The 20,498-nt window shown below is 48.1% G+C and overlaps 2 protein-coding genes across 4 annotated transcripts in view; one reads left to right on the top strand and one right to left on the bottom strand.

Moving 5' to 3' along the window:
- Nucleotides 1-566: 566 nt before the first annotated feature.
- LOC138919025 (basic proline-rich protein-like) lies at nucleotides 567-3,041 on the bottom strand. The gene is made up of 3 exons (XM_070242936.1): nucleotides 2,337-3,041; nucleotides 1,358-2,274; nucleotides 567-1,173 (listed from the first exon to the last, which is right to left on the bottom strand). The coding sequence occupies exons 1-3, from the start codon at nucleotides 3,039-3,041 to the stop codon at nucleotides 567-569; spliced, it is 2,229 nt and encodes a 742-aa protein (XP_070099037.1).
- A 2,523-nt stretch (nucleotides 3,042-5,564) lies between these two features.
- The window catches only part of LOC106781115 (ral guanine nucleotide dissociation stimulator-like), a 44,976-nt gene continuing 30,042 nt past the window's right edge, over nucleotides 5,565-20,498 (top strand). The window contains exon 1 of one of the 3 annotated variants that reach the window (XM_070243126.1): nucleotides 5,565-5,809. The gene's annotated coding sequence lies outside the window, so the exon portion shown is untranslated. The remainder of the gene's footprint in view (nucleotides 5,810-20,498) is intronic. The other 2 variants (XM_070243124.1, XM_070243125.1) reach the window with 2 other exon arrangements.

Genomic DNA, 20,498 nt, shown 5'->3' on the forward strand with positions numbered 1-20,498 from the left:
ATTTATGTGGTTTTAAGATAATTTACTTTGAATTTTAATTTTTATTCAAATTCTAGAATATGGGTACCATAGGATCTCATATTTGTAAATCCAAGCAAACACCATGTGTCAAGATATCCTAATTTGAACAGAACACTTTGTTTTTAATTGTACAAGTTGTTTTTCATTAGTAATGAATAGAGAAAACTTGACATGGCAGATGGTGGGTGGGTGGACCCCCTGTAGGCACAAACTATCTTGGAAAACTAGAAGCCCTGGAGAAGGATTCTGGATAAATTGGCATTTGAGAGGATGATCTGTAGACAAAGAGGTCGGTGGGGGCTGGGGGGCGCTCCAGGGCTGAGCAGCGGGCGGGCTGCCACTTTTTCCCACTCTCGCGGTGGGCCATCAGAGTGGGTGGGGAGGGCCCCCAGGGCTGAGCAGCGCGGCGGCTGCCACTTTGACCCACTCTGGCGGTCGGCCTCCTGAGTGGGTGGGGAGGGCCCCCAGGGCTCAGCAGTGCAGCGCGCTGCCAATTTGACCCACTCTGGCGGTCGGCCGCCTTAGTGGGGGGAGGGCCCCTGAGCTCAGCAGTGCGGCGCGCTGCCACTTGGACCCACTCTGGGGGTCGGCCGGCTGAGTGGGGGGAGGGCCCCCGGGCTGAGCAGCGTGGCGGGCTGCCACTTTGACCCACTCTGGCGGTCGGCCGGCTGAGTGGGGGGAGGGCCCCCAGGGCTGAGCAGCACTGCGGGCTGCCACTTTGACCCACACTGGCGGTCGGCCACCTGAGTGGGGGGAGGGCCCACAGGGCTAAGCAGGGCAGTGGTCTGACACTTTGACCCACTCTGGGGGTCGGCCGCCTGAGTGGGGCTGGGGTCCTCAGGGCTGAGCAGCAGGGCGGGCTGACACTTTGACCCATCTGGCGGTCGGTCGCCTGAGTGGTGGGGGGGGGGGGGGGGGCCTCCAGGGCTGAGAAGCGCAGCGGGCTGCCACTTTTTCCCACTCTGGCGGTCTGTCGCCTGAGTGGGGGTGGGGCCCCCAGGGCTGAGCAGCGCGGCGGGCCGACACTTTGAACCAATCTGGTGGTCGGTCGCCTGAGTGGGGGGTGGGCCTCCAGGGATGAGCAGCGCGGCAGGCTGCCACTTTTTCCCACTCTGGCAGTGGGCCGCCTGAGTGGGGGTGGGGCCCCCAGGGCTGAGCAGCGTGGCGGACTGCCACTTTGACCCACTCTGGCAGTCTGCCGCCTGAGTCGTGGTGGGGCCCCCAGGGCTGAGCTGCAGTGCGAGTTGCCACTTTGACCCTCTCTGGGGGTCAGCAGCCTGAGTCGGGGTAGGGCCCCCAGGGCTGAGCAGCGCGGCGGGCTGCCACTTTGACCCACTCTGGCGGTCGGCCGCCTGAGTGGGGCTGGGGCCCCCAGGACTGAGCAGCGTGGCGTGCTGCCACTTTGACACACTCTGGCGGTCGGGCGCCTGAGTGGGGTGAGGGACCCCAGGGCTGAGCAGCAAGGCGGGCTGACACTTCGACCCACTCTGGCGGTCTGCCACCTGAGTCAGGTTGGGGCCCCCAGGGCTGAGCTGCACGGCGAGTTGCCACTTTGACCCACTCTGGCGGTCGGCCGTCTGAGTGGAGGAAGGGCCCGCAGGGCTGAGCAGCGTGGCGGGCTGCCACTTTGACCCACACTGGCGGTCGGCCGCCTGAGTGGGGGGTGGCCGCCAGGGCTGAGCAGTGAGGCGGGCTGCCACTTTTTCCCACTCTGGCGGTCTGCCGCCTGAGTGGGGCAGGGGACCCCACGGCTGAGCAGCACGGCTGGCTGCCACTTTGACCCAATCTGGCTGTCAGCCGCCTGATTGGGGGTGGGCCCTCCCGGGCTGAGCAGCGCGGAGTGCTGCCAATTTGACCCACTCTGGCAGTGTGCCGCCTGAGTCGGGGTGGGGCCCCAAGTGCTGAGCTGCAGTGCGGGTTGGGACTTTGACCCACTCTGGGGGTCGGCCGCCTGAGTGGGTGGGGAGGGCCCCCAGGGCTGAGCAGCCCGGCGGACTCCCACTTTGACCCACTCTGGCGGTCGGCCGCCTGAGTGGGGAAAGGGCCCCCAGGGCTGAGCAGCGCGGCGGGCTGCCACTTTGAACCACTCTGGCGGTCGGCCCTCTGAGTGGTGGAAGGGCCCCCAGGGCTGAGCAGCGCGGCGGGCTGCCACTTTGACCCACTCTGGCGGTCGGCCGCCTGAGTCGGGGTAGGGCCGCCCGGGCTGAGCAGCGCGGCGGACTTCCACTTTGACCCACTCTGGCCGTCCGTTGCCTGAGTGGGTGGGGAGGTCACCCAGGGCTGAGCAGCGTGGCGGGCTGCCACTTTGACCCAGCCTGGTGGTCGGCCGCCTGAGTGGGGTAGGGCTGCCAGGGCTGATCAGCGCGGAGGGCTGCCACTTTGACCCACTCTGGCAGTCTGCCGCCTGAGTCGTAGTGGGGCCCCCAGGGCTGAGCTGCAGTGCGAGTTGCCACTTTGACCCACTCTGGCTCTCGGCCGCCTGAGTGGGGCTGGGGCCCCCAGGACTGAGCAGTGTGGGGGGCTGACACTTTGACCCACTCTGGCGGTCGGCCGCCTGAGTGGGGCTGGGGCCCCCAGGACTGAGCAGCGTGGCGTGCTGCCACTTGGACATTCTCTGGCGGTCGGGCAACTGAGTGGTGTGAGGCCCCCAGGGCTGAGCAGCGCGGTGGGCTACGACTTTGAACCGGTGTGGCTGTCGGCCTCCTGAGTCGGGGGGTGGGGGGCCCACCCATGCTCAGCACCTCGGAGGGCTGCCACTTTGACCCACTCTGGCGGTCGGCCGCCTGAGTGGGGGTGGGAGCGCCAGGACTGAGCAGCGCGGCGGGCTGCCACTTTGACCCACTCTGGCGGTGGGCCCCCTGAGTGTGGGGGTGGCCGCCAGGGCTGAGCTGCGCGGCGGGTTGCCACTTTGACCCACTCTGGCTGTCTGCCGCCTGAGTGGGCTGAGGGCCCCCAGGGCTGAGCAGCGCGGCGGGCTGCCACTTTGACCCACTCTGGCTGTCCGGCGCCTGAGTCGGCATGGGGCACACAGTGCAGAGCTGCGCCGCGGGCTGCCACTTTCACCCACTCTGGCGGTCGGCCGTCTGAGTGCTTGGGGAGGGCCCCCAGGGCTGAGCAGCGCGGCGGGCTGCCACTTTGACCCACTCTGGCCGTCCGTCGCCTGAGTGGGTGGCGAGACCCCCAGGGCTGAGCAGCGCGGCGGGCTGCCACTTTGACCCAGCCTGGTGGTCCCCCGCCTGAGTGGGCTGGGGCTGCCAGGGCTGAGCAGCGCGGCGTGCTGCCACTTTGACCCACACTGGCGGTCGGCCACCTGAGTGGGGTGTGGCCGCCAGGGCTGAGCAGCGTGGCGGGCTGCCACTTTGACCCACACTGGTGGTCAGCCACCTGAGTGGAGGGAGGGCCCCCAGGGCTGAGCAGCGCGGCGGGCTGCCACTATGACTCACTCTGGCGGTCGCCCGCCTGAGTCGGGGGTGGCCGACAGGGCTGAGCAGCGCAGTGGGCTTCGACTTTTTCCCACTCTGGCGGTGGGCCGCCTGAGTTGGGGTGGGGCTCCCAGGGCTGAGCTGCGCGGCGGGCTGCCACTTTGACCCACTCTGGTGGTCGGCCGCCTGGGTGGGGAAAGGGCCCCCAGGGCTGAGCAGTGCAGCGTGTTGCCACTTTTTCCCACTCTGTCGGTGGGCCGCCTAAGTGTGGGTGGGGCCCCCAGGGCTGAGCACGGCGGCGGGCTGCCACGTTGACCCACTCTGTCGGTCGGCCCTGTGAGTGGTGGGAGGCCCCCAGGGCTGAGCAGCGTGGCGGGCTGCCACTTTTAGCCACTGTGGCGGTAGCCCGCCTGGGTGGGGGGCGGGGCCCCCAGGGCTGAGCAGCGCGGCGGGCTACGACTTTGAACCGGTGTGGCTGTCGGCCTCCTGAGTCGGGGGGTGGGGGGCCCGCCCATGCTCAGCACCTCGGAGGGCTGCCACTTTGACCCACTCTGGCGGTCGGCCGCCTGAGTGGGGGTGGGAGCGCCAGGACTGAGCAGCGCGGCGGGCTGCCACTTTGACCCACTCTGGCTGTCTGCCGCCTGAGTGGGCTGAGGGACCCCAGGGCTGAGCAGCGCGGCGGGCTGCCAGTTTGACCCACACAGGTTGTGGGCTGCCTGAGTGGGGGATGGCCGCCAGGGCTGACAAGCGTGGCGGACTCCCACTTTGACCTACTCTGGCGGTCGTCCGCCTGAGTAGAGGGGGGCCCGCCCGGGCTGAGCAGCGCGGCGGGCTGCCACTTTCAGCCAGTCTGGCTGTTGGCCTCCTGAGTGGAGCGGGGCCCGCCCATGCTCAGCACCTCGGAGGGCTGCCACGTTGACCCACTCAGGCGGTCTGCCGTCTGAGTCAGGGTGCGGCCCCCACGGCTGAGCTGCGCCGGGTTGCCACTTTGACACACTCTGGCTGTCGGCCGCCTGAGTGGGGCTGGGGCCCCCAGGACTGAGCAGCGTGGCGGGCTGACACTTTGAACCACTCTGGCGGTCGGCCCTCTGAGTGGTGGAAGGGCACCCAGGGCTGAGCAGCGCGGCGGGCTGCCACTTTGACCCACTCTGGCGGTCGGCCGCCTGAGTCGGGGTAGGGCCGCCCGGGCTGAGCAGCGCGGCGGACTTCCTCTTTGACCCACTCTGGCCGTCCGTTGCCTGAGTGGGTGGGGAGTTCTCCCAGGGCTGAGCAGCGTGGCGGGCTGCCACTTTGACCCAGCCTGGTGGTCGGCCGCCTGAGTGGGGTGGGGCTGCCAGGGCTGAGCAGCGCGGCGGGCTGCCAGTTTGACCCACACAGGTTGTGGGCTGCCTGAGTGGGGGATGGCCGCCAGGGCTGAGAAGCGTGGCGGACTCCCACTTTGACCTACTCTGGCGGTCGGCCACCTGAGTGGGGTGGTGGCCGCCAGGGCTGAGGAGCGCAGCGGGCTGCCACTTTGACCCACTCTGGCGGTCGGGGGCCTGATTGGGGTGAGGGACCCCAGGGCTGAGCAGCAAGGCGGGCTGCCACTTTGACCCACTCTGGCGGTCGCCCGCCTGAGTCGGGGGTGGCCGACAGGGCTGAGCAGCGCGGTGGGCTTCGACTTTTTCCCACTCTGGCGGTGGGCCGCCTGAGTTGGGGTGGGGCTCCCAGGGCTGAACTGCGCGGCGGGCTGCCACTTTGACCCACTCTGGCGGTCGGTCGCCTGAGTGGTGGTGGGGGGGGCCTCCAGGGCTGAGAAGCGCGGCGGGCTGCCACTTTTTCCCACTCTGGCGGTCTGTCGCCTGAGTAGGGGTGGGGCCCCCAGGGCTGAGCAGCGCGGCGGGCTGCCACTTTGACCCACTCTGGCGGTCGGCCGTCTGAGTGCTTGGGGAGGGCCCCCAGGGCTGAGCAGCGCGGCGGGCTGCCACTTTGAACCAATCTGGCGGTCGGTCGCCTGATTGGGGGCGTGGCCTGCAGGGCTGAGCAGCGAGGCGGGCTGCCACTTTGACCCACTCAGGCGGTCTGCCGCCTGAGTCAGGGTGGGGCCCCCAGGGCTGAGCTGCGCCAGGTTGCCACTTTGACACACTCTGGCTCTCGGCCGCCTGAGTGGGGCTGGGGCCTCCAGGAGTGAGCAGTGTGGGAGGCTGACACTTTGACCCACTCTGGCGGTCGGCCGCCTGAGTGGGGCTGGGGCCCCCAGGACTGAGCAGCGTGGCGTGCTGCCACTTGGACATTCTCTGGCGGTCGGGCAACTGAGTGGGGTGAGGGACCCCAGGGCTGAGCACGGCGGCGGGCTGCCACGTTGACCCACTCTGTCGGTCGGCCCGGTGAGTGGTGTGAGGCCCCCAGGGCTGAGCAGCGCGGTGGGCTACGACTTTGAACCGGTGTGGCTGTCGGCCTCCTGAGTCGGGGGGTGGGGGGCCCGCCCATGCTCAGCACCTCGGAGGGCTGCCACTTTGACCCACTCTGGCGGTCGGCCGCCTGAGTGGGGGTGGGAGCGCCAGGACTGAGCAGCGCGGCGGGCTGCCACTTTGACCCACTCTGGCTGTCTGCCGCCTGAGTGGGCTGAGGGACCCCAGGGCTGAGCAGCGCGGCGGGCTGCCAGTTTGACCCACACAGGTTGTGGGCTGCCTGAGTGGGGGATGGCCGCCAGGGCTGACAAGCGTGGCGGACTCCCACTTTGACCTACTCTGGCGGTCGTCCGCCTGAGTAGAGGGGGGCCCGCCCGGGCTGAGCAGCGCGGCGGGCTGCCACTTTCAGCCAGTCTGGCTGTTGGCCTCCTGAGTGGAGCGGGGCCCGCCCATGCTCAGCACCTCGGAGGGCTGCCACGTTGACCCACTCAGGCGGTCTGCCGTCTGAGTCAGGGTGCGGCCCCCACGGCTGAGCTGCGCCGGGTTGCCACTTTGACACACTCTGGCTGTCGGCCGCCTGAGTGGGGCTGGGGCCCCCAGGACTGAGCAGCGTGGCGGGCTGACACTTTGAACCACTCTGGCGGTCGGCCCTCTGAGTGGTGGAAGGGCACCCAGGGCTGAGCAGCGCGGCGGGCTGCCACTTTGACCCACTCTGGCGGTCGGCCGCCTGAGTCGGGGTAGGGCCGCCCGGGCTGAGCAGCGCGGCGGACTTCCTCTTTGACCCACTCTGGCCGTCCGTTGCCTGAGTGGGTGGGGAGTTCTCCCAGGGCTGAGCAGCGAGGCGGGCTGCCACTTTGACCCACTCAGGCGATCTGCCGTCAGAGTCAGGGTGCGGCCCCAAGGGCTGAGCTGCGCCGGGCTGCCACTTTGACCCACTCTGGCGGTCGGCCGCCTGAGTGGGGCTGGGGCCCCCAGGACTGAGCAGCGTGGCGTGCTGCCACTTTGACACACACTGGCGGTCGGGCGCCTGAGTGGGGTGAGTGACCCCAGGGCTGGACAGCAAGGCGGGCTGCCACTTTGACCCACTCTGGCGGTCGCCCGCCTGAGTCAGGGGTGGCCGACAGGGCTGAGCAGCGCAGTGGGCTTCGACTTTTTCCCACTCTGGGCGTCGGCCGCCTGAGTGGGGGTGGGGTCCCCAGGGCTGAGCAGCAGGGCGGGCTGACACTTTGACCCATCTGGCGGTCGGTCGCCTGAGTGGTGGTGGTGGGGGGGGGTACTCCAGGGCTGAGAAGCGCAGCGGGCTGCCCCTTTTTCCCACTCTGGCGGTCTGTCGCCTGAGTGGGGGTGGGGCCCCCAGGGCTGAGCAGCGCGGCGGGCCGACACTTTGACCCACTCTGTCGGTCGGCCGCCTGAGTGGGGCTGGGGCCCCCAGGACTGAGCAGCGTGTCGTGCTGCCACTTTGACACACTCTGTCGGTCGGGCGCCTGAGTGGGGTGAGGGACCCCAGGGCTGAGCAGCAAGGCGGGCTGACACTTCGACCCACTCTGGCGGTCTGCCACCTGAGTCAGGTTGGGGCCCCCAGGGCTGAGCTGCACGGCGGGTTGCCACTTTGACCCACTCTGGCGGTCGGCCGTCTGAGTGGAGGAAGGGCCCCCAGGGCTGAGCAGCGCGGCGGGCTGCCACTCTTTCCCACTCTGGCGGAGTGGACTAAAAATAAAACGGATTCTTACAAAAAAGAAAGGTGTAATTCTTAAATTTCATTTAAAGCTGAATGTGAAAAGCATTGAGAATCAAGATGATTCCGTGATTAAGACTTTCAGGAGAATGTATGAGTCATTACCATCACTGTGTAGCTCAGTCATCTGAAAGAGCAGTATTTTTCAAGAAGAAGCAATATGAGAGTGTAGGATCCTAACAAATACACATTTAAATGATAGTCTAGATGGTGATGTATCGTCAAATCAAATCAAGGTGTGTTAAATAGCTACGTGTGGGTTTATTTAGGTTTGTCTTAATATGTAAATAGAAAAGACTTTGCATTGAAGGAATTTAAGCTTTATTAAGCAATAAGCTGTTATGGAGGCTCTTCCAGAGTTGGTTTTATATGATGAGATGCACAGTAGAAAATGATCCCGGTTTTTCGAAGAAGGAAAATTGAATTTATTAGGGGACATGGTATCATTTGACCTTGTAGTATAAAATGGGTTTTCATAGGTATAGAAAGTGTGGAAGTATGTATTCGAAGAAACAGCAATTCAAAAAACCACAAAGCTGAGGCCATGAAATAATGCACTTGGTGATCAATGTGCAGTTCAAGTGAACTGACGCTCTTTCTTCTTTTCCTCCCCTCCCCCTCCCCTACCCTCCCCCTCCCCCTCCCCTCCCCCTCCTCCCCCTCCTCCTCCTCCTCCTCCTTCTTATTATTAGACAGAAGGGGCAGAAAAAGCCAGAATGGACATTTAGGTTGAAAATACGAGAAGATATACAGATGGCCCACAGACACGTGAAACAATGTTCAACATCTCTAATTACTAGGGAAATGCAAATCAAAACTATGAGACATCACCTTACATCAGTCAGAATGCCTATAGTTACCAAGACAAAAAACAACAAATGTTGAAGAGGTTGTGGAGAAAAGGGAATTCTCCTACACTGCTGGTGGGAATGTAAACTGGTGCAGCAACTATGGAAAACTGTATGGAGATTTCTAAAAAAATTAAAAATAGAAATACAATACCATCCAGCTATCCCACTACGGGGTATTTATCCAAAGAATCTGAAGTCAGTGATCCAAAGAGATTTATGAACCCCTATGTTCATTGCAAGTTTGTTAACAGTAGCCAAGATGTGGAAGCAACCCAAGTGCCCTTCTACAGATGAATGGATGAAGAGGATGTAGTGTATATATATATATATATATATATATATATATATATACACACACACAATAGTATACTATGCAGCCATAAAAAAGGCAAAATTGTCCCATTTCCAACAACAGGGATGGACCTTGAGGGTATGATGTTAAGTGGAATAAGCCAGACAGAGAAAGACAAATACTGAATAATTTGACTCATATGTGGAAGATAACAAACACGTGGATAAAGAGAACAGATTAGTGGTTACCAGAGGGGAAGGAGGTTGCTGGGTGGGCGAAAGGGACAGAGGGGTACATATGTATGGCGATGGATAAAAATTAGACCGCTGAGAATGAGCACGATGAAGTGTATTCAGAAATTGATAAATAATATTGTACACCCTAAATTACACAATGTTATAAACCATTGTGATCTCAGTAAGATTACTGGGAAAACAAAACAAAATAAAAAACCAACAAACGCATAGAGACAGAGATTGGATTGGTGGTCAGCAGAGGGCAGGGGGACAGGGAGGAGGTGAAAGTAGTGATTTGCACATGTGTGTGGTGATGGATTGTAATTAGTCTTTGGGTGATGAGCATGATGCGATCTACACAGAAATCAGAAGACAGTGATGTACACCTGGAATGTATATAATTTTATAAAACAGTGTTACCACAATAAAAAAAGATACAAGTTGAAATTAAAAGAATGGAAAATGAAAAAAAAGAAGATATTTTCAGCCATAAAAAAAGAACTAATGGAAGGAGCTTCAATTTTAATCTTAAAACTATACTGAGCCTCTGAGAATTTTCAGCTGGAGCTGACATTAACAAAGGTATTCATAAATGAATCTAGTGCACTGGGCACAATAAATTGAAAATGTGGAAACTATTCTGCTAGCTGCTAAATTAGGATAGTCACGTTAAAAGTAGAAGCATTGGTAATTCAAACAAAACATATTTTTTAGTGACCAAATGTAGAAAACATTGACAGCATCTGTCATTGAATCAAGATGGAGAAATCAAAAGTCACTTGAATAAATAGAATGTGACATTTTTACAGCACGTAATCTTAAAATGTAAAAAAAATCAATTAAATGTGAAAATATCAAATTTATAATATCACTGGATATTATTTGAATCATTAACAAAGGTATCACCTATATTTATGTTTTAATATAAAATACTTACAGAGCCATATTTTGTAAGCAATTTATATGGATGCTGATATTCTGCAAATAAGCATGTGCTTATTAAAAATGTTGAGATAAATTTAGCAAGCCTCTAATATAGGAAGTGGCCAAATAAATTTTAGAAATGTGACATATGTATAAAAAGGTACCCAACCTATTAGTGAGCAAATTACTATAGACAGTACATATGTTTTCAAGTAAACGCCAAATGTTGGAAATTTAAATTCTGAAACGTCTTAAACATGAATAACGTAAAAATAGATCACTGAAGACACTGAGTGTGTCTGAAAAATAAATCTAGTTTTCCTAATCCACGCCAATCTTTATTATACATTGAAAATATGGAATATAAAATCTCAAAACATTTTTATTTAACGTTTTAGCAGAATATTTCACATTCTTTATCTTTTTATTCTTCACAACAATCTTTCTGAAAAGGTACCATAGATAAATACCCCATGCCCTATTTATGGAATATTAATGAAAAGAGAAGCTAGAAAGAAGGTTGTCTCTTCATGGGATGAAGGAAAAAGAATGTCTCTTCATGGAGAAGAGGGTGTGATGAGCTTTGTATTGAACTGTTTTGATGAGAATGTGACTTCAGTACATTAGGTGGAAATGTCATCCAATGAAGGACATTATGACTGGAGAATGGAAGGAGGTGAAGGCGAGTGGGGAAGGTGTGTTCGTTACACACTCACAGATTACGGTTGAAGCTATGGGATTTGATGAGATGTTCAGAGTTTCTGGATATAGGATAAAAAGTGACAGACTAAACAGAGAAAAGACAATGCGAAACCCAATATCTATTGTTAGATACAAATTTATGTCTGAAAAAATATCTAAAAGAATAGTCTGTTTTGTAAAAAGTACAAGGAATTTCCTTGAATAGCTTTCAGCAAAAAAAAAAGTTAATTTATCTATATTTGATCATTTAGTATATATTTACAAAATTTCACTTTTATTTGAAAAATAATGTTGTAGTATGCATCGTTACACACGATTTCCTAGTAATACAAAGGCTAGTGTGAATATGTAATCCTGAAATAACAGGAGCTTCTTAGGAGCTACAAAAGATGGGATAACTAACATTAGGTGTTTCAGCTTTTTTTTTTTTTTTTCAATAATATGGATTCTATTCCTTCAGTTCCTTATTGGAAATGCTATGGTTTTGCTGGATGGCCTCCATTTGCCCATCCAGATATATGTCCCCATTTTCTGCCTGGCTCTGTGCCCAGTGAGGCTGACCTGCTTGGACTGCACTGGTGGGAACTCTTGCTTCACAGTTTCTGGTTAAGTTTTGCAAGCGTCAGCCACCTGCAGGAAGAAGAGGGCCCTCAGGATATTTATTCCCTCTGGTCCCTGGGCTGGGCAGTGCAGATAGGGTGCTTCCCTGGACTGAGGGCCCCAGGCAGCCCTCACCAGATGACTTTCTCTCCAAGTCCGGAGACTGCTCCCTCCTTTGTTCTTTCAGGCCTAGAGGCAGTAATGGATCTCTTCATTGCTAAATCTTGTTTGACCTAAACCCTGCCCATCATTTTGGAAAGAACCTTAATGCTCCCTAGTTCCAGTTTGTCTATGACATGTTTTCTCATGGCAAGACACCACAGGTTACAATCGTATATATTACCTTTGCCTTCTCTTGACAACAGAAACTGGGGAGGAAGGTGCAAAGAAGACACACCAAGAAAGAAAATAGGCAGAAATGTGCATTATTCTTTGCTTGTAAAAAATTATCTGTAATTTACCTAAAGTGAAATTCACTCTCTTGAGAGGCACAGCCCTGTGAGAATTGACAAATGCATATGATTGTGTAAACTACCACCACACTCAAGATACAGAACAGTTTGTCGTCTTCCAGAATATCACTGAGCTGCTCTTTATAGTCAAATGCCTTCCCCATCTCTAACCCTGAAGTTAGTCTCTTCTCCATCCTGTAGTTTTGCCTTCTCTGTTTCCACATAAACGGATTCACATGGTGTGCAGCTTTCTGAGTCTGGCTTCTTTCACTTTGCTTATTACCTTTGAGATTCATCCAAGTATTTGTGAGCATTAACAGTTGGTTCCTTCTTAATGTTGCATGGTATCCAATGGTACGACTGCACCATCGTTTCTTTATCTACTTACTGGTTGAAGGACATTTGGGTTGTTTCCAGTTTGGGGCAACTGTGAGAAAACACTGGTATAAACATTTGCGAACAGATTTTGTGTGGACGTAGGTTTTCATTTCACTAGGTTAAATACCTAGAGTGGGATTGTGGGGTCATCTGGTGTTTGTTTAACATTATAAAAACTGCCAGATATTTGATATTAACAGTCATTTTCATTTTATCATACAAATCTTAGTATCTTTGTAGAATGCCAATTTATCACGTAAGAGGGGATGTATTTCCAGACTTTCTAGCTTGTTCAACTCCTTTATCTACGAATCCATATGCCAGCAGCACACTGTTTTGTTCCATATAGCTTAATAGTAAATATTAAACACAGGAAATATCTGTCCTCAAGTATTTTCCTTTAATCGAATCATTTTGTATATTCTAGGACCTCTGACTTAGCAAATATGTTTTAGATTCAGTTTCTTATATAATTTAAAAATCCTGCTAGAATTTCAATTTCAATTAGGCCTACATTTAATCTATAGATGAACTCAGGGAAGAATTGCCATCTTTATGTCAAATATTCCAGTTGATAGAATTGTATATTTATTTCTTTACTCTATCTTTAATTTCTCTGAGTCTTTTACTTTTAACTTCCAGTGGACACATCTTATAAATTGCCAATTAAATTACTCCTAGAATTTTAATTTTATGCTTTTGTAAATGATGTTACTTTTTATTTTATTTTGTACCTGCCCATTGAGAGGTATAGCAGTAAATTTGACTTTTGTGTATTAACTTTGTGTCTTGCTACTTAATAAAATTACTTATTGTTTCTAGTATTCATTTTTTTGGGGTTCCTTTGAATTATCTACATAGATGATCACATCATCTCTAGAAAATAGAGTTCTACTTGTTCCTTTCGAATTTTATGTTCCGTTTCTTCTTTCTCATCTTTTTACACTGATATCTGGTCAAAGTTGAAAAGGAATGGTGACAAGTATATACTTGCATTGTTTAAGATTTTAGGTAGAAATCATTATTTTTATTTTTTCAACACTGAGCATTTGTCTTTCTATTCTTAGTTTGCTGAGAGGTTTTCCATGAATTTTTAAAAGTTTTTTCACATGGTTTCTTTGCCTCTATTAAAATGATCATGTCTTTTCTTATGTATTATTTTAATATAGTGAAGTGCATTAATTTTCATATATTAAACAAACCTTGCGTTCCTGGAATAACACACAATTTTTTCAAGCTGTACTACTCTGCTTTAACCAGGCTAAAACAAAGTTTATCAACGACTGATTTGACCTGATATTGCGTAAAGGAGGTCAAGATAGTTCTTTTCCTCCATATTAACTTGGTCAGTTACTTTTGTAAAGATTTAAAATGAGAGTGGATGGTGCAGAGAGTCCCCGTGTACTTCCTTCCCAAACTCACAGTTTCCCGTGTGATTAACATTTTCTTTCAGTATGGTGCATTTGTGACAAGTGAAGAACAACCAATATTGACACTTTATCAGCAACTAAAATTAATTTTGTTAGGATTCATGCTTTGTGCTGTACGGTTGTATGGATTTTGACAAATGCATAATATTGTGTATCCACGATTACAATAGTGTGCAGAGTAATTTTTCTGCCCTAAAAGTCCTTGTTTTCCACATATTCATCCCTCCTCCCCTCTCCCCAAAACCACTGGCAACCACGGATCTTTTTAATGTCTCTGTAGTTTTGCCTTTTCCAAAATGCCATTTAAGTGGAGTGATATAATATGTAGACTTTTCAGTCCGACTGCTTACCCTGGGAAATATAAATTTAAAGTTCCTCCATGGTTTTTTTTGTGGCTTGATAGCTCATTTATTTTTTTCTATGAAAATATCCCAGTGTGTGCATGTACCGCAGTTTTTCCATCCGTTCGTCTATTGAAAGACCCATTTTCTGACTCACAGCATTTTCCTTCTTTCTGAAGAACTTCTTAACGTTTCTAACAAGGCAAGTTTATTTTCTGAGTCTGTTTAAGAATTATATTTGTCTTTCTTCAGACGTTAGAAGTTTCTTTGTGGGAAGTTGCTTACTCAACAAAACATTTTTTATTATCTTTCATGCATATAGAGATATTCAGATTTTCTATTTCTTCATGGGTCATTTGTATCTTTCAAATAGTTTGCATATTTCATCCAAGTAGTCAAATTTTCTGGCATAAAATTTAATACCATCTCTTTATTATCTTTTTAATGTCTTAATAACTATGGAAGTTCCCTCCTCCATTCTCCATACTATTAATTTTTGCCTTTGCTCATATTTGTATTAGCCTAATTAGAAGTTCATCCCTCTTATTGATATTTTTGAATAATCAGTTTTTCATTTTATTAATTTTCTTCATTGTTTTTCTATTTTCTATTCCATTGATTCCTGTTCTTTATTAGTTTCTTTTATTTGTTTACCTTTTGTATAATTTCCCCCCCTTTTTAAAGTATTTTAACCAGGAATGTCAGACCATTGATTTTATGACATTTGTCTTCTCCAATATTATCATATATGGCTTTATTTTACCTTGTAAACACTACTGTATCTGGATGTCAACCATTTTGAATGTTGTATTTTTACCATTACGCGTGTTGAAATATTAAGAAAATATTGTGAGAAACTTTCACAATATTTTCTTAATATTGTGCTCAAGCTGAGGGGACACTTCTCTACAAAATGAATACGTAAGCCCTCGGAACAAACCAATGTAGAGATGCCAGTGTGGAATGTCACTGAGAAGTTCAAACAAGGACCATGAGAAATGGAAAATCTCTTACAGGCTGCATGAGACCTGGAGACAGAACACAATGTGAGTTGACCTTGGAAGATATGACAAATATCTGCATGACTAAGCTCTGAGCTTGGCACAAGGAAAATGGATGACGCCAATAGAAAAGATCACAGGCCTTTCCTTAATATTTCTGACGTGGTAAGCATCAAGGCCTTGATCATCATGTGGGAGGGGAAGGGAAAGGAACATTACTGTAACTAAATGTTTTCCTATTCCAGGTTGGGTCAATTTGAGTGCAATTACTTCCACTTAGGACAGTAAACTTTGTGGCGTTGCCTGCTTCTGAGTCTTGAGGAGCAATTTTCACTGGTTAAATTTTGCAAACAAAACCAGCAATGTATAAAATAACCATACTGAAAATCTCTTAACAAAGCATTAATATCAATCTCTGCGTGTGGACTCAACTGATTTATGACAAACAAGTTCTAACTGTTTGAGCAAACTGACCTAGAGACAAGCAACTCCAGTCACTGTTGATTTGGGGCATGCTGCCGGTTTATGGAGAATGAGAAATGATCCTGCAGAATACTTTATAGTGCTGGGGCAGATAAAATGCAGGCAGTTTTTTGCGCAGAAAAAAAAGGGGCAATAAAAGAAGCTTTATTAGAGGTTGTCAATAAAATAATCATTTTTTTCTCTAATTCCAAGGATAATGCTGAGAAAAGGAAGTTCAAAGACAATGATATTAAGGCCCTGTATTTCAGATTCTAGATTCATTTTACAAAGTGGACAATTTTACGGAAAGAAGATTCACAAAGAATTAAAGTTTGGACAAAATCCAGCATTACAATTTTCCACAAAATCTTGAGCAAAACAATAAGCACTGTGCTTTTTCTTAGACCCATGCGGCATGATGCAATCTGTACAATGCATTAGCTTTGTAATAAGAAGTTTCAGATCCACGAGTCAGTGGTTAGCACTCTTGACCTATGATGTGGTAGGTACCTAAACCCATCCCAGTATAGCGATTTAGACGGTGTTGTGGCAGAGAGCTGGCTGTGGGCATGGCCTTCAGAAGAGAACATCGTGACAGTGCCTTTGGCACTTTATTCCTAAGTAATCTGTTAACCTATCAACACATTTCACTATATGACCTTTGGAATAATGAAACTTTAATTATTCAGATATGTTCAAAAATTGGAACCTCACACACTTCATGCATTTTAGATATGTGATGAATGTTTGCCAGACTGAGAATTAGTAGCCTTGAGTACTCGTAAACTGGGGATGCACTGGGGCATTTTCATTGGCCCACTAAGGCGAAAAGAGGAGAGGGCTGCTCTACTTCCTCACACATCGTACAGTGAACAAGAGAAAGCATGCTTCTCCACCTGAGTAAATTAACCTAAGCCTGATCTTGCTTAGTTTACAAGAGAAAATTTTCCAACAATTGTTAAGAGTAGAGGAGAATGTCGTGCCAGTTATAAAGTTTCCCCAAATCATATAGCCAACAATGCTTTACCACAGGTTTTCAAAAGATCTTTTCCCTTCTCAACACTTTGCCACTTGTTCATTTCCAAAAACAGTTCTGCTGCTGCTGGCAAATTCTCTGTGCTCCTGTAAAAGGCCTAGTCTCCTGAGCCACAGAAACACGCGCTGTAAAATGGGAGAACATTTGCTTTCACTTCTCTAAGAAACATCCATGTACTATAAGGATTAAATCCATATCCATTTGTTTAAAAGTTCTCTTATCTCCCAAAGCCAAATGGTTACAATCTAAGATGGGCACCTAAGTTAGTCAGGGTGGACCACTAAGACATCTCCCTAGGGACTGTCGTTTCAAGGAGAAATAAGACCCAAGGGTTAGAGACACCTCTAGTTGGTAAAAGCCAAAACCATGAGGCTGTCTGACTCCCAGAGAGATTATTTACATGCCAAAGGGTTCAGTTAGGATTCAGGCCCATTATATTTCAGGAGGGAACAACTGCCCCCTTCCCCTTTATAAGCAGAAGTGTGTCATTTTCCCCCATATCTTGCCTATGAAGTGTCCAGCCACTCATTAGGACAACTGACCTGGCTCTCATCAGGCTGCTCTAGGGGTAAGGACTAGGGCAACGGGCACCAACAGACATATTACTTACTGGGAGGCATTTCATGAGAAATCTGTCTCTTATCTAGAATACCCTATGTACACATTCAGGATTAAATTAATAAAAATGAATGTTAAAAGCCGGTGGGAGCTATCTTTCACCATTGCCTTTATTTCCTCCTCTTCTCCTTTTCTGGTTTAAATTGCCCCAGAAAAATATTTTCTATTTAGAGACAAATTGTACATTTTAATATGATATTTAAATTATGTAAGCCTATTTACATTTTTACATTTGATATAGTTTTTTTTAACAACAAAAGGAATATCACGGGAATATTTCTTCCATGGGATCGTGGAAACCTGTGCTTTAGTATCTCATCCGCAACAATTAATCCTGGCTCTACATCTCAAGGATTGTGTGACACAAGAAAAGAGTTAGTTCCTCCTCTGAGGGAGTGATAGCAATTTTAATTGCCTTTAGATTGGTATAACGATAAAAATAAAAATTTAGCCATAAATTCACCAAAGAATTCATAGCACATATTCAGAATTTAATAAATGGAAGAACCCTTTGTTTGCTAATAGAAATTGTTAGTACTTTAAATTAAGTTAGCATTAAAACTTGGAAGTGAAGGAATACTTCACTTGCTGGTGAGTAGATACACATAAAGACACTTCTCTGAACATCAGCACTCTTGTTTCTTTTCAATTATTTTATTGAGGTCATAGTGGGGGTTATAACATTGTGTAATTTCATGGTACATTATTGCTTATCAGTTTCTGTATAGACTGCATCATGCTCACCACTAATAGTCTAGTTTTTATCTGTCACTATACATATGTGCCTGTTTACCCGTTTTTTCCAGCCCTCCAACCCTTCTCCTCTGGTAACCACTGATGTGTTCTCTTTGTCCATATGTTTGTTTGTCTTCCACATGCGAGTGAAATCATGCAGTATTGGTTTTTCTCTGTCTGGCTTGCTTCCATGTCTTGGCTATTGTGAATAATGCTGCAGTGAACATAGGGATTTATAAACCTCTTTGAATTGTTGACTTCAAGTTCTTTGGATAAACATCCTGTAGCGGGATAGGTAGGTTGTTTGGTATTCTATTTTTAACTTTTTGAGAATTCTTCATACTGTTTTCCATAGTGGCTACACCAGTTTGCATTCCGACCAGGAGTGTATGAGTATTCCTTTTGCTCCGCATCCTCTCCAAGATTTTTTACATTTTGTCCTGGTAATTATAGCCGTTCTGATCAGCGTAAGGTGATATCTCATAGTTTTGATTTTCATTTCCCCAATAATTAGTGATGTTCAACATTTTTTCATGTGTCTGTTGGTCATCTGGATATCTTCTTTGGAAAAATGTCTGTTCATATCCTTTGGAGCAGAAATAAAGAAATGGAAAGATATTCAATGTTATGGATTGGAAGAATACACATAGTTTCAATGCTCAGGGGCTGGCCAGGGGGTGCAGTGGTTAAGTGCACATGTTCTGCTTTGGCGGCCCAGGGTTTGCCGGTTGGGATCCCGGGTATGGACATGGCACTACTTGGCCATACTGTGTTAGGCATCTCACATATAAAGTCGAGGAAGGTGGGCACGGATCTTAGCTCAGGGCTGGTCTTCCTCAGCAAAAAGAGGAGGATTGGCAGCAGACATTAGCCCAGAGCTAATCTTACTCCAAAAAAAAAAGTCCATATTAGTGAAAGCAATCTACAGATTCAATGCAATCACAGTCAGAATCCCAATGACATTCTTCACAGAAATAGAACAAAGAATCCTAAAATTTATATGGAACAATAAAAGACCCCAAATAGCCAAAGCAATACTGAGAAAAAGGAACAAAAGTGGAGGCATCACAATCCCTGACTTCAAAGAATACTGCAAAGCTATAGTAATCAAAACAGCATGGTGCTGGCAAAAAAACAGACACATAGATCAATAGAATAGATTTGAAAGCCCAGAAATAAAACCACACATCTATGGGCAGCTAATCTTTGACAAAGGAGCTGAGAACATACAATAGAGAAAGGAAAGTCTCTTCAATAAATGGTGTTGGGAAAACTGGACAGTCACATGCAAAAGAATGAAAGTAGACCATTATCTTACACCATACACAAAAATTAACTCAAAATGGATTAAAGACTTCAATGTAAGATCTGAAACCATAAAACTCCTAGAAGAAAATATAGGCAGTACACTGTTTGACATCAGTCTTAGCAGCATCTTTTTGAATACCGTGTCTACTCAGGCCTGGGAAATACAAGAGAAAATAAACAAATGGGACTATGTCAGACTAAAAACCTTCTGCAAGCAAAAGAAACCATGAACAAAATGAAAAGACAGCCCACAAACCAGGAGAATATATTTGCAAATCAAGGGGTTGATTTCCAAAATATACAAAGAACTCATACCACTCAATGACAAATAAACAAACTGATCAAAAATGGGCAGAGGGTACACACAGACATTTTCCCAAAGAAGTAGTCTTGTTTCTTTACCATGCAAATCCAATATCTTCCACCATAGTATCATTTCTATTACTCTCAGAAAACAAGGATCTTTATGGAGGAACGTGGAGGGGACTCATACTACTCTTTTACATTACTATTATTTTTCTCTTCATGGATTGCTGCTGATGCTGCTGCTAATTGTCTCTTAACCAATGCTGTCTGATATTTCTCTTTGTCTATCTGAATTTCTTCCTCTTCTAATAATCTACTTGCACAGGCGGTCATGGGTCCTGAAGTAGCTCTGCTGCCCTCAGGAAAGTGGTTCTTGATTTCAAACACATTCTTGCTTCATCAGAGAACACAAACAATGATATGGAGTTCAAGGTTTGAGGCTGGAAAGGCAAAGTCCCACAGTAATGTTTAGGTTTTTCTTTTAGTGCACGCCTAACTCTTCAACACATCTTCACACGTGATAATTTCCAAAACTTCCTGAATAGCAATGTAAATCAGGTTCCTGTTCTTTCTATAGGAATCTATGTTTTCATGCAAATTAAAGGATATGGTTTCTTATTAATGCTCAGTGTCCCTGAATATTAGCAAGCAATCAGAAGGTGAACTACCTGGTATAAATTAGAGAGACCAAAAAAGTATGATGAACTAATTTGTGAGTGTATTTAGCAAAATCTCATCTTTTACAGAAAACATATTCTACGGCACTTGCAATTAGAATAACTATTTTCCCTGAACTGAGATAAACCTTTGTTCTATTAGATATAGAAGGCCACTTTTATCTGGAAAAAATAGGAGGGAAAAATGAGAATTTTAAGTTGGAGTTGAAAAATAGTGGGTTAAAAGTTAAGAGAACAGAGTGGAAGTATTTGTACTTGATCTGCTAAGGCTACAAGCTTAACTGCATTTATAAAAAGGGCTTGGACTGTTGTGAAGTCACCATGGACACGGTGAAGATTACAAAATGAGTATTAAGTCTCAAAATGATTTACTCAGATCAAAATTATTAAGTAAAATTTTAAAACTTATTTGTCAAACATGTAAGAAACTCTGTGTCTTTGGAAACATAATCATATTATTGATATGGGGATCATAAATTTTAACTACTATTATTAGAACGGTATTCACCATGAAATAATATACCACTGAGAAAAAAATATAGTGAAGGAGTCTTTAAAAAGTTTCTATAACATAAGAAATT

The sequence above is a fragment of the Equus caballus genome, chromosome 19 (genome assembly GCF_041296265.1).
Source record: "Equus caballus isolate H_3958 breed thoroughbred chromosome 19, TB-T2T, whole genome shotgun sequence".
Classification (NCBI taxonomy): domain Eukaryota; kingdom Metazoa; phylum Chordata; class Mammalia; order Perissodactyla; family Equidae; genus Equus; species Equus caballus.

Coding starts and splice junctions, on each gene's coding strand:
- LOC138919025 (XM_070242936.1), bottom strand. CDS start 3,041: ATGCCGACTCAGGCGCCGGACAGCCAGAGTGGGTCAAAGTGGCAGCCC. Junction 2,275..2,336: donor CTCAGGCGGCCGACCACCAG/GCTGGGTCAAAG, acceptor CCACCCACTCAG/GCAACGGACGGCCAGAGTGG. Junction 1,174..1,357: donor TCAGGCGGCCGACCGCCAGA/GTGGGTCAAAGT, acceptor CACGCTGCTCAG/CCCTGGGGGCCCCACCCCCA.